This window comes from Myiozetetes cayanensis, unplaced genomic scaffold (genome assembly GCF_022539395.1).
Source record: "Myiozetetes cayanensis isolate MyiCay16 unplaced genomic scaffold, myiCay2020 scf1, whole genome shotgun sequence".
NCBI lineage: Eukaryota > Metazoa > Chordata > Aves > Passeriformes > Tyrannidae > Myiozetetes > Myiozetetes cayanensis.
Window position 1 is genome coordinate 59,287,466 of NW_026086604.1, and position 14,479 is coordinate 59,301,944.

Below are 14,479 nucleotides of genomic sequence, written 5' to 3' on the forward strand. Positions count from 1 at the left end.
GTGCTCTGGTTTATTTTGTAAAAGGTTTGGTTTCTGCTACACAAATAATGTTTTCACAACTGATACATTTTTTAAAACATTTTCATGTTTTTGGGTTACACTGAATTAATGTAATAGAAGGAAATTGCACTACTTGCTTTGACTGGTAGCAGTGCTTTTTCTGTTGCTGCATTTGGTCTTGTCCTGTAGCTGTAGCAATCACTTTAAAACTTTCTATGGGAATTTTGCAGAGTAGACAGACATACTTAAGAAATGGAAACTTGGATATTCAAACCACAAACCTGGAGCAGAAACTGTTGCCCTAAATAACTCTTAGTTTGTCCTTTAAAAAAAGAGGCTTTTACCTGACCTTTTACTGCTTTTTTTTCCATATCAAATGTAGATATTTATAATTTCATATCAAAGAGAATGTATTTATGCAGTATAATGTGGTTGACCTGTACTTAAACCTTCTCAGTTCCTTTCTGCTTGATGGAAAAGCATGTCATTTTGTATTGTGATACTTATATCTTTGCAGAAGAAGAAAATGGTAAGACTTGGAAGTTATTTTTGCAGAGTACAGCAAAATAGGCAGGAAAAGGTGTTTAAAGCCTTTAGCTATGCCTTCAGAGAGTTTAAATTAGTTCATGGAGTAAGTTTTCTTCACTTCAGTCCTATCAAACAAATCTTGGCCCTGAGACAATAATACTGGCTTTTCCACTTGTAGGAGCTGGAACTGTCAGTGGGGTGAGGGGGCCACACTGTCATCCTTCCTGCCTTATATTATTTGAAATTTATATCAGTAACTGAGAACAATCCCTTCACTCTCATTCTCTTCCCACTGCTAGCTTGGCCACCATTCTACCTCCCTGTTGCCTTTCCAAGGAGTTCCTTGCCTTTTTCTCCAGGCTTTTTGCAGCAGTAGCTGCAAACATAGAAATAGCTTTGTTAATCCAAGGCAGCTCAGTCCGCACATAAAAAATAAAACAAAATCATGTTACTTGCTGGCAAGTGTCAGGTGAAACAGTTGGCCTAGAAAGCAGAGGCAGGAGAGGTGGAGCTTCTGGTTGCAGCTCAGGCATATGTGACTGTCAGCTCCAAATCAGCTGTCCTTCACAGCTTGAGCCTTTGGTACTGTCAGCAACGACGGGAGCCCTAGAGAGTAGTTCAGAGCACACATTTCCTCGATAGGGAGTTACCAGTGAAACTTAAGTTCACTATGCTGGGTGTGTTGGTGTTCCACGTGTATGTGTGTAGGTGGAATGGCTGACATGAAGTTCTTGAGGCAGAAAGTGGTTACCTAGAGCAAAAGAGGAAACAGAGTTGTGATGGAGAAACAGCACTGTACGCTTGTCCTTCAACTGTCAGACAAACACAAAAAAGGTATTAAGGAAATGAATGGATTGTAGTTGTTCAGTGTAGTAGTGTTAAACAGACAGCACTGTCCTAGTCCCATTCATCTGAGATTCATGTTTCTCTGACTTCTGTGGCAGAGTGTTTCTTGCTGAGTTTCACTTCTGATTTTTATTCAGCTCTCTTACCCAGATGTTTTCATTTCATCTCATGGAAAACTGTTAGAAGCAGGTTAAATATGGTACAGAGGCTCCTGTGTTTATTGTGTGATTCATGAGTTTATTTCTGAAACCTGCAGTCATGTATCCTGACACCCTCTAATGTTTTACTTCAAATGAAGTGACAGCACTATGGATAATCGTCACACTGTTGAACGTGTAATAAAGACAAAATTCTCCTGCGTGAATTAAAACGTTCTCTCATTTTTAATCCTCACACAGTGAAGTAAAGCTGACAGTGGCTTCTTTCCTGTCTGACCGAGTTGTAGATGAAATCCTGGATGCACTTTCTCATTGCCATCACAAACTGGTGAGTATTTGCCTAGTTGATGTCTAATATGCCAGACCTTAACAATGCCATTTACATTCATAACTTGTTCAGTTTCTCCTTTCACAGCTCTATTTTGAAATTGGTCTTATTTTCTTTGACATCCTGACACTGTTTGAAATATGATGTTGGGATTCTTGCCTCTTTGCTTTAAGAAAGATACATCCTTGGAAGAAACTGTATTATATATTTTTCCTATCATCTTTTGAGCTGTTGTCAGACCTAGAAGTAAAAATGCCATCAGGATGCAGCGTTGAGTCATTAGTTAAGAACAATGCCGGTATTTGTCATGGTGAGATGATAAGGGTTGGTTGCTCATGAAATGAGAGGTAAGATTTGATTCTTTAGAATTCTTTAGAGACTGCTGAGACCTTATACCCTGAATGTATATCTTGAGGCTACCTCAGAAATTTAGGTATCCAGTTTGAAGAGAAAGGAGTAGGAACGTAGGGAAGGAAACAAAGTTGGCTACTTGAAGGTGCTCAGCTGTCAGGAGGCACAGATACTTATTATTATAAAGGTACTTTTTTCATCAAGAGTAGAAGAAATAACCATGTATCCACAGAAAAACATTTTTGCTTCTAATGCAATGGGGCTCTGTAAGGACAATCCAGTACTGTTTGTCATTCTCCTGATTAAACTTGCTCTTCATTTCTAATTGAAATTTCTCTGGCTTTAACTTGCAGTCATGAATTTTTTTAGATGCTTTTCTCCACAAGATGAAGGAACCATATATATTTCTCTTTATTTCCTCTTTATGAAAGTCCTCACATACAGAAAACACATCATTCTTTCTGCTCCCTCTTCTTTCTGTTTTTTTAAATAAAAGACTGTGTTATTTGAGCATGGATCTTCGCAATACAGAGCAGCATTGTGTAAAAGTACAACCTCTGGTCTCAGGAGCTATGCAGCAGCAGCAGCAGCTGTGGGAGTGACCACATTATTGAGCTCCAGTTTGTCCTGGAGGAGGCTCAGCTGGCATGAGCAGTAGCCTGTCTCTGTCCAGTGGTATTGCACAACTTGGACATGCCCTGATACTTACATAGTACGTCATTTTCTCCAGCCTTTGAATCACTTCAGTGGCAATCCTCTGCACTTTCTCCAGCTATTTTAAAAGCCTCTTTTAAAATTATGGTCTCCAGGACCAGACTGACTATTCCAATGTTTTAACCAACACTGTACACAGGAGTGAAATGTTTTTTCTCCTGATATTCCTTACTCCTTGTATTTACATAGCCAAGAAGATAAGAATTCCATGCTTTCATCACAGTTTCAGTGGCAGCTCATTTTCAGGGCAGGGTTTGCTAGACTCCCTCTCACTAATGGCTTCTGGATGCTTGGAACTTGCTGTGTTTCAGGATTGTGTCCATAGCTAGTTTAGTGCTCTTGGTTCCTAAGAAATGATTGTCTGTACATTTGGTTTGAATTGGTTTACTTCATGATCCATTTTGGCCTGCATTAGTAACATATCTCTTTCTCCTATGTTTCTGTCAGCTGCAGGTTCCTTCAAGTAGCATAGCACTGGGGAAAACATGGAAGAGTACAGATCTCAAAAATGCTGGTAGAGGAACTCCTGTCTAATCTAACACTGTTAATCTTCAACTGACAACTGCAATCTGAGAGCTGGCAGCTAGTTCTTAGTACAGAAAAGATTAAATGCACTGAAACAGTTCTGAACCAGCTCCTTAAATTGGAGTGTTACCTACTATTAATTCAGCCACCTACAAATGTCTATGTGTGTTGCATTGACATAGTCATATTTAAAGCAACGTTGAAAAATAAACCTTGTTTGACAAGACCTCAGTTTGCCTAATGTGATGATGATTAGCATTAATTATTATTGTAACTATTTTAGTGTGCTTGAAGATAAATCCATAACAGCTCTCCAGTTGTTTTTCCTAAGTACGACACTAGACTCAATGAGCTGTAATTGACTCAGGTCATCTGTTTACCCTTTTTGATGGTTAGCAAAACCACAGTCTGCTGGTTGTTGGGAGTTGTGCTGATGTTAAACAGTGGACTACAGCTCTCCCTAGCTGCCTCTTTGAAGGCTTCTGCTGATTTGGGCCAGCTGGTCTTGAAATACTTGCTTTTGACGGGTGTTATTTAATATTCTCTTTAGTTATCAAAAGAACTAGAAAATATTTAATCATTTTCATGACAGCATGAACCCCCTCAATTCCAAGTACAATCCAGGATGATTCACATAACATTCTCTGTGGTCTTAGTAACAGTTTTTGCTATGCTGGTCTAAAAATGGGTTCTATTGTTGTTAGAGCTTTTCCCTATCTATTTCTTCAGTGAAACAGAACTGAGGTGTTTAATAAAGCTGTCCTGCTTTTCCTATAGCATTTGGCCACTGAACAATTAGGAAAATGGTATTAACTGAAATTGTACATGTTTTAGGAGAAAGTTTAGGAGAAAGCTTCCCTTCCACACTTTTACTTTCTTTATGAAACAAACCCAGTGTGAAGATTAGCACACACAACAGAGCTTGGCTTTTGTACTTGGTTTTCTAGGTTCCTGTGATCACCGAAGTTCTGTAAACCTTCTGGTTGGGTTCTGTTTGTCATTTTAAAGTGTGACTGATGTGTTCTTGTCTCTATCTTTGTCTCCAGGCTGACCATTTGACCAGACGTGGCAAACCACTTCCACAGCAAGAGTCACTGGAGATTGAGTTAGCTGAAGAAAAACCAGCTAAACGCTCTGTCATCACAGTTGAGGAGTTGACAGAGATAGAACGTTTGGAGGATCTGGACACTTGTATGGTAAGACACATTCCTCAGCCCATTTGGTTAAGTATGCAAGTAACTGGAGGAAAAATTCTTTTCAAAATATCATTTAGCAAATTTGTGGTATCAGAAAACTGAAGTTAGGAATTGACTTCTAGAGGAAATAAAAGTTTACTTGGAATATTTTGTGTGAATTGCATATCACTGTTCAGCAAAGGAAAAGCTCTTCCCATTTCTTCACTTCTCCTTTCCTTGTACCTTTTCGAGGGCCTTTCCCTTGCATACACTGCTACAGTCACGCTAATACAGTAAACATCTCGTTCACTGGCCGCAGTTTCACAGAGGTTCAGTTGCAATAAATTGGACCATGCTATCCTTTGACAACATGCGACTTTCTACCCTTGCCTTCTTTCTTCTTGACATGGATTCCTCTCACCCATGACAAAAAATGTTTCTACCTGGAAGTTATGTTATTGACATTGAGCAGAAGTTGATTTTTTTTTTTTTTTTTTACTTTATTATAAAGATGGCTCCATGCCATAGCATGATCCTTTACAAGCTGTGAATCCACAGGATTACAAATAAATGGGTTGCTAACTGCTTTCAATCTCAAATCCTCCTCTTCCTAGCTCAGTCTGTTGAGGAACTCTGTTGCAGACAGGAACATCAGGGAGCACTTCTCTATTACAAATTAGTCAGTCCAATAGGTGGTCATGTTTGCAAGGGATGAGCTTTCTTCTCTACCCCCCTACCTGGCTCTTTGGCCATGTGCTTTCAGAAGAAACTAAAATGGCAGAAAAACTGATTGCATTGTTTTTGTAGAAGGTTTGTTGATTCAACTCCCTGAACAGACGTACTGCAGAGTCAAACAAGTACAGCACACAAGAAGGAGCAGCAGAGGGTTGCTCCTTCCTGCAGTAGCTATCTGTTGGTCTCACTTAGCTATAAACAAAAGCACACCTTCCTTGAAAATATCAGCTTAAAGTAGATTCTCTCTCTTCCAATCTCCTTCTTTACCAAAAGTTGATTTGATACAATATTTATCTGAGCATCACAAATCCCTGTCAGACTTTTGGTGTTGATTGCATCATCTGGTTCATCACTGCTGCTATCAAGTTCCAGCAGCTTTCTGTAGCCAACATTCAGTAATCGTTTTGAGCCCTAATTCCTAAGGGAAAGAATCATCCCAGTAAAATATGTGGCATCTGAGTCCTATACCTGTAAATTAGTTTTTTCATGCTGGCTTCATATATAGAAAAATAAGATAAGGGCTCATTTTGATATCTCACCCTCCACCTTTAAATTTATTCCTGCAGCCTGTTAAGGATAATAATACTGGAAATCTTAAAAATAACTCCTATCTTTATCTCACATCACCATGGTTATATGAAAGCATCATATCAACTCTGCTGTTATCTTTCATTTTGGTCATATTAAAATAATGGAAATGTGGTGATGCTTCCACTTTTTAAAAGATGCATTAGCTGCTAACTGTACTTATTTTCACAAGTGTTTATATCTGTCTTCATTCTCTTCATTCACCCTCATCTTGCACAGAGATTCAAATACTTCTGTGACACAGATTCTCATCAATATCTGATTTCTGAAGAGAATGAAGCATCAAATAAACATGAGACAGTAATCTCAGTCAGTGCTAAAGAATCCATTTATTAAAAACTGTAATCCATATTTGAGAGCTGTTTTTTGCATCTTGGCTGCAAATTCTGTTGGATTGCTGTTGTAAAATATATAGATAAATAGATGGAATCATAGAATAGTTTGGGCTGGAAGAGACATTAAAGATCATCTGGTTCTGTGGGCAGATACACCTTCTACTAGACCGGGTTGTTCATAACCCCATACAATCTGGCGGTAGGGGCCAGGGAGGGGGCATCCACAGCATTTCTGGGCAGCCTGTTCCAGTGCCTCACCACCCTCACAATAAAGAATTTCTTCCTAATATCTGATCAAAACCCATCCTCTTTCAGTTGAAGCCGTTTCCCCTTGTCCTATTACTACATGACTTGGAAAATGTCTCTCAATGGCTTTCCTGTAGGCCCCCTTTAGGTAGTGGAAGGCTGCTGTAAGGTTTCCCAGAAGTCTTCTCTTCTACAATCTGAACAACTCCAACTCTCTCAGCCTATCTTCATAGCACAGGTGCTCCAACCATGTGATCATCTTTGTAGTCTTCTTTTGGACTTGCTCCAACAGGTCCATTTCCTTCTTATGTTTGGAGTTCTGCTGCTGGACACAGCAGTCCAGGTAGGGTCTCACCAGAGTAGAGCAGAGGGGGAGAATCAACTCCTTCAATCTGCTGGCCACACTGCTTTTGATGCAGCCCAGATCATGGTTGACCTTCTGGGCTGTGAGTGCACACTGCCACATCATGTTGAGCTTCTCATCCACCAGCACCCTGAAGTCCTTCTCCTCAGGGCTACTCTTAATCCATTCTCTCTCCAGCCTGTGTTTGCCCCCATCCCACGTGCTGGGCCTTGCACTTGGGCTTGTTGAAGTTCACACAATGAGATAGCCCCAAAATGCTGAGCGATACAGGGATTTTTAATGAGCTGGTGCTCTCACAGAGTTTTTTGCAACTTAAAAGCATGTTAAGAATGTATCTTCTATGCCGAGTTAGTACCTTCAAAGACATCTCTTTCCAAATGATGTATTTTAGCTGCAGAATAATCCTATGGATTTCAGATATTCTCTTGATAAAAATAATATGATTTGTGCCAGCATTTAAGTGTTGCACAGGTATTTGGGTGGAAATGAGGAACCTTGTGAAAGGAGCATCAGTGAATGTTTTGTGAACTGGTCAGCGCAAGAAACAGATATGTTGCTGAGAAATTCTGCTAGAAAATGGAGCATATGGTTTCAGGAACTATAATTAGGGACCTAACTTTCTTTGATTATTTTTAATTTTAAGTGAGAAACAGCTATTTAGATCTTACTTCCAAAATGGCTTTAGTCCAGAATGCTGTCTTGTTTGGTCGTTGGAAGTCCCTAGCCCTTACAAAGTGTGATGATAAAGCAGATCTTGACCTTTTGAGTAGATGGTGCACTTGGCTGTGTGTTCTGCAAACCTCAAACCTGAAACCTTGAATTGCAGTTGGGTATTATGCTTGTTTGGGAGTTTAATCTCCTATTGCCAAAAGAATTTGGAACATGGGATGACTCTGATCGTGTTGCTGGGATGCCAGGAAAAACTCGCCTATTCTAAGCCCTGTCTATCAGCTTGCTCCAGCTAACTGTCAAGATATCTTGGGAAGAAGAGATTTTGGTTGTATAGGAGAGACACTGAACTTGGACCACCCTTTGGGGGAGCTGGGTTTTGTTCTATTTGCAAAATGGGATTCGCTTTGCAAACCCCATTATCTTCAGCAAGGCTGATCACTTTGTTCTTGTTTTCTTCAGCAAGCTATTTAGCATCAGTATTCTGTCTGAGGTAATGTATACAGCATTATTTTGTTATTCACCAGCTCCCCGTGAAGAAAAAAACCTGGATCTGGCTTCAGTTTTGACTCTATGATTACAGGTAGATTAATATGGCACTGCAGCTAGGTGAATGACTGTGAGTGAGGTAGATGTGTAGGTAAATGCTTATGAGCAATTTGATTTTATATGTGGTTTGAAAGTGGAACAGAGAAAAGTTTGGAACACTTGGGCTGGCAGCTTAAAGATATGAAACCTCCAGTGCTGGTGAGAGAGTGAACAAACAGGCACTTATGTGTTTCAGAGCCTGCCCACCTACTCTCAAGCAGGGTGGCTGTGGCTGGGAGGATTTCCCTGACATAGTAGAAAGTTGCTATCCATCTACTTCAAAGTTAGGTATAAATAGCACAGACAAGACAGAATGAAATATTGCAAATGGGCCTATGAAATCCACCACCGAAAAATAGATTTCTAAATGTTATTACTAGCATTTTCTGCTGCGGGAATTAGGGCTTTCTAAATACCAAACTGTGCAGTTAACACTTATTAGCTGAAGCTTAGGGTATGTTTCTCATCCAGCCTTTAACAGTGGCCTGAGAGCCCATAATATGAAAGACTTGTCAGTCATACCAGAATTTGCTAGTCTGTTAAATGAGTTGTGAAGAACGCCGGGAGCAATTGAGTTGTCCAGCGTAGGATGTGAGTGCTGGAACATTATGCATCTGAGAGTTTCTGATCTCTCTGAGCTGCAGTACAGTAAATTGATGCTTCCCTAATCTAAAGCTGTCTTAGTTGTCTACATTTAATTAGAGCTGCATTGATGGTAATAAGTCTTTAGATAGAAGTTGTGTGCAAGTAAGATGGAAAGGAAAATCTTTATGCAGAAAATGACTTACTGTTCTCAGATTAAAGGGAAAACCATGGCCTGCTTTTCAGAGCTTAGACTCAATCACAAATTAACTGCATAAAATAGTCTGGTTTGTCTAAATTTTTCTGTGCGTATATAACAAGTATGACACATTTTAAACTCATACATGCATTGTAAAGCTTACCTTAAGTAAAGTACCTTTTTTACTGAGATTGATTATCATGTGTCTTGTTATGTGTAATTGCGTAGGTAGATACTGATTTTTATTTGCATAATACTTCTAGTTGTATTTTATTCTTTTATAACCATTAATTCTTTGCAGAAGTAAGAGATATTAAATAATACTCAATTCTCCATCAAAAGGTAATGGAGCATCTTTGTTAGATTGCGTTTAACAGTTATGTTGTCAACCTTTTTGGCTTTTTTAGTTATCTGAATGTTATTTTGGCTTCCAGAATACTAAAGGAAGATCACTAGTGTTGAGCCACTACTTAAGACATTTTGAGAGAAATAGCTTTTTTTACTAAAAATCCATATATGCATCATCTTCTAAATGTCCATTTCAGCAATATAATTTTATTACTATGGGTAGTAACAACCATACAGGCAGGATAAGTATTGGGTTTAGGGCAAAGAAGAGATTATTTTTGTTATGAAGAGGTATGGTAGGAAATTCTTTGAAACACGTAAAGGAATTGCAGCTTGTAATACAGAAGTTTGCTTGTAACTCTTCTTTAAAGCATTTCAGTGTAAGATTGAAACACTTGGATAGTAAATTGTGTTTGGAAAAAACCTTGTGGCTAATAGAAAGGACTGCCTGCAATGAATATTTGAATCTTGGCCATTTTTCATCTGTTTCTAATTCCAACCACAGAAATTGTTCTGTGACTTTAATGGAGAAAAGTTTTTTAAAAAATAAGTAACATATTAAAGTTTTAGTCTTTATTGATCAATAGATTTCACCTGTACAGTAGAGAAGAAAATTTGCAGGAGTAACAGAACACTGGTGGGTTGGTAGTGTATGTTTTTTCCTGGGTATCTACTAGTTAACCATTGTCAAAGATTTAGCAGATGAGTCCAGTATCCAGATGAAGACTTAGCACCCTCTGTGTTCTGAAGGACAAAGTGTGTATGGACCTCAGTGTTTTCAGAGAAAAGGGAGAAATGGCGCTCACCACACCAGAATTAAATTTATTAAAAAAAAAAAAAAAAGGAAAAAGAAAACTCCTAAAGCACCACCTGAAAGATTTTCTCTCCCCTGCCCCCAGAGCAAATTTGAATTAAAATAACGGAAACCTATTCTGTTGTTTTCGCCTGCAGAAGGAGAAGATCATGGCACAGTCTCAGGCACAAGTGCAGTAATACTGTAGGAAGCAAAATTAAAGTCGAGATTCTCTGGTGTACCATGACATACTACCACATCTGATTCTTGTTGCTCATTTTTTAACCTGCAGCAGAATTGTCTCAGGCATAGCAAGTCAGCTTTTTGGATGAAAGACTGAACACCTACTGCAGTAAAACCCCATTTCCTGTTGGACTCCGTTTGTTCTCCTGAGCTATAAATAAAGCTCTAGCTTGTGACTGACTTAATCCAGCAAAAATCATTATTTTTGCTGAAAAGAGCATATCCACTTTCCCCTGCACACAGCTAGCACTTTTCTGCCCACACCCTCATGCTTGTACTGGTGTTCACACAGCCTCACTACAGACTGGCTGTGGGAATTGATTCAACTGACAATTAAGCTTTTTATGGAGCATTTCTTTCCCAGGTTAGTTTACAGACTGACTAGTCCTCTGGCTGAGTCCACAAAACAGATCCTGAGCGGCAGGAACAAGCAGACAGGGATGAGGGCAAAGGCAGCAGCCTGGATGAATGCTGGATTAAATTGATTGTGACACTTGAGTTTCTCTCTTGTATGCATTAGCAGAAATGGGCCTTTGATGTGTAGTAAATACAGCTCTCTGTGGGAAGCTAGAAATTGGCATTATGGTATGTGAGAGCATTCTTGGCTTCTGAAAAGGCTCCATCACAGGCATGCAAGCAAATCTACTGCAGTGGGAGTCCAGTAATATTTGACTCACCCCGAACTAGGACAGCTTGTAAAAATATTACCAGGAGGAGCACAGCACAGTGCCAGTGTCTCCCTAAGCCCTTTCCTACACATGGAGAAAATAAAATTTTCTCCCTAGCTGAGGAAATAAAAAGGGAACCAGTGTTGTCCTTTTACAGAACCTGTGAATATCTTGTTTATTTGCAAATTATGTGTTAGCCTCACCATTAGTATTATGAATACATTAATTTTAATTGTGAATATTTGTTATCTGTCTTTCAATGGGTTCCTTTATATATAGTTTTGCAGCTTCCTCACTGCCTGTTGAGGTCCTTATCCATGTTTGTTCAATGCCTGTTACATATATAGACTACAGAATACAGGCTTATGAGGGGTTATATGTTCACAGCTTAAATACTCTAAAAGAAACACGACTTTCAATGTCTCTTCTTGGTCTCTGAGTGAAAGGAGGTGGTGGATAATTGATATATACTTTGTTTTTCTTAAACCGAAATTTCTTAGTCAGAATTCAAAACTGTTTGTTATAGTTTAGGGTACATTATTGGCACCGTAAATGAAGAATGTGATAAACTGCCTTTAATAACGGCACTACATGCTTGTTTAAGAGAAAAAAAGTGTAAAATTGGAGGCCGTTTTCTGCTTGAGTTAAAACAAGAATTATGGAATGCAGCTGTTGGATACTCTATGTGGTGACACTTCTGTATCAGGCACTTGCCTTCCCATAATTTTGATGCTTGTTTTGCTCTAGTAGACAGAGATTTGTGTTGAAGATGGAGGGGAGGGTATGCAGTTGTTGCAATTTAAGCCTGGCAGGCAGCTAAACACAAAGCTCACTCCCCCTCAGTGGGATGCATGAGGGAATCAGAAAAAAGGCAAAACTTGTCTTTTTATATAAAGACAGTTTAATGGAACAAAAAAGGAAGGAAAAATAGTAGTAATGTTAAAAGAATATACTAAACAAGTGATGCACAATGCAATTGTCCAGCACCTTCTGACTGCTGCCCAGCCAGTCCCCAAGCAGCCGCACCACCCCCTGGCCAACTCTAACTAGCTTTATAAGCTGAGCATGGTGCCATAATGGAATGTCCCTTTGGTCATTTGGGCTTAGCTGTCCTGGCTGTGTCTCCTCACAACTTCTTGTGCACCCCTGGTTTCCTTGCTGACAGGGCCATATGAGAAGCTTAGAATTCCTTGACTTGGTGTAAGCACTGCTCAGCAAGAATTAAAAACATCAGCATGTTACTGACATCGTTTTAATGCCAAATCCAAAACATAGCACTATATGACGTACTAGGAGCCAGCTGATGTTCAGCACAAACAAACACAGAATAATTTCCCCACAACCTCTGTTTTTAAGAACCTTCTTGTTATTTCCCGTAGCAGATTAGCAAGAGCTCCTTTGGAGTAATTCTTGCCAAAATCTGTACTCTGGGATCTTTTGCAGAGTCACAACCTCAAACAGCCTGCGAATAACCTCTGATAATGCTGTTACTGTAGCACACATCTGTCTGCAGCCTTGATGTGTCTCCATTTAGTTAGTATCTGGGAACTACTGTCTCGAATGGTTGAGATGTTTTCTGTATAGGTTGCCTAGTCCTTTCTGCTGCTTTTTGTTTCTTCCAGCAACTCAAATGAATAACTTGGCATGAGGTACTTATCTGTGGTGTGTGGGAGATTCTTGTTTACTCAGAAATCTGGAGAACCTACTGAAAATAGCACATGCATGAGTCTGTCTCACTAAGAGTGCCTCATGGTTCTCATTTCATGCAGAAGAACATGAGGCTTGCAATTTTTTGCTCTGCAAAATTGATGCCTGATATTGCAGGGATAAAGAATAGTTGCTCATAGGGAGAGGTGAAAGAAAGTCTGTGTTAGGGTAGGAGGTTATAGAGTATTGTTAGATTTTGTTAGATTTTGTCAAGGAAGAGGAGGTTAGGATGAGGTGGGTTTCCAGAATGGGAACTTCAAAGTAGATAAATAAATAAAATCAAACATACATAGTACCAAGAGACTAAGAAGACAGCTTCCAAGTTACAAATCTCATCCTGCCTATCATTGACAACTGCATCACACGATCCTATTCATCAATCTGTCAGACTTACTCTCAAAACATCTTTCTGTTAGACTAGAGGAGAATTTAGAAGTAAACAAATACTTTCTTCTGATGTTCTTTAGGTCAGCTAAAGCCAAAGTGGTGGATGTATCTCTGCAGTGAGATAGCTCATGTTAGTGAAGATTGAATTACTGTGAATTTTTGAGGTCAATAGTGACAGGATTAGAATACTGATCTGAAACCAAAAGCACTTAAACTGGTCAAAAAATCTTCCGGTAAACAGATATTAAAGAAAACTAAAAAAAAAGAGCAAGAGAAAAAGACAAAGTGAGTGAAAACTCAGGTTAGTTTCACTCAAAGTTGATCAGAACCTCTTTTTATTTTGTACAGTTTAGTGGTGTGTCATTTCCAATGCTGTATTTATTGGTACCTCGTGTCTACTACTCTCTGAGAAATTGCAGAATCCAGTGCCTTGTTGCCAGGCAGCACATAATTCTGTGCTTGTGGGTGAGCAGTCCTGCTTTGCAGGGTAGGCTTCTTCCTCCTCCTTCGTGGTGTTTCTGTCCTTCCCAGGCTCATGTGCTGTCTCATGACTGTCTGACCAAGCAGCATTATTTGAATCACATGTTACACTGAGGTGCTGTCACTCCATAGATCAGCTTTAGAGTTTTGCCATCCTCTCTTGGGTAAATATGATTGACCTACTCTATCAGTTTGCTTTAGAAAAGAAACTCAAATACTTTCTTCAAGTATTTTTGTTTCTCATACAGCGTCTTAGAATATTTACTAGTTTCCTGTCAAGATATTTCCTGTTTCCAGTGGGGAGATATCTTGTTATAGTAATTCCTGACAGGACTTAAAGTTCAGAAAGTTGAAGGGTTTTTTTTTAAGTATATCTCAAAGTGTCTGAGGACTATAAAGATTTACTGGGCATACTGGAAAGATGTCTGAAGCAAACCTCACTGAGAAAAGAAAAACAGCTCAAGTATGCCTGGGTTTTCAGGAGTAAAGCTTCCCATCATAATTCTAAGCACAGTCTACTAGTCCACTTCCCCATCCAGGGTAAACTGTATCTGATTCACTGTGATAAGTTCCCCTGTAGCGTTTCTCTTATCAAATGTCACTGCAAGCAATGCATCATCTGCCCCCAAAGGGTCCAACAGTGTGGGCAAGATGACTGGTGTTTTCTGCCTGGATGACTAATTTTCCTTTTGGTAGCTTCAGGCTGTTGGAAGGAAGGAGAGATGCAGAAACTGTGTTGGTTCTCAGGTACAACAACAGTTCTTGTTCACAAAATCATAGAATGGTTTGGGTTGGAAGAAACCTTTAAAAATCATCTATTTCCAAGTTCCCCTACCATGAGCAGGGGCATCCTTCACTAGATCAGATTGCTCTGAGCCCTGTTCCACCTGACTTGAACTTCCATTCAGGAGTATGTTGCCCC

At 39.4% G+C, this 14,479-nt stretch overlaps 1 protein-coding gene across 8 annotated transcripts in view; it reads left to right on the top strand.

The window, feature by feature from the left end:
- The window catches only part of CARMIL1 (capping protein regulator and myosin 1 linker 1), a 192,832-nt gene that overhangs the window by 147,540 nt on the left and 30,813 nt on the right, over positions 1-14,479 (top strand). For all 8 annotated transcript variants that reach the window (XM_050309266.1, XM_050325774.1, XM_050317461.1 and 5 more), the window contains 2 exons: positions 1,773-1,860; positions 4,497-4,646. In XM_050309266.1, coding sequence (XP_050165223.1) covers positions 1,773-1,860; positions 4,497-4,646 — 238 coding nt within the window. The remainder of the gene's footprint in view (positions 1-1,772; positions 1,861-4,496; positions 4,647-14,479) is intronic.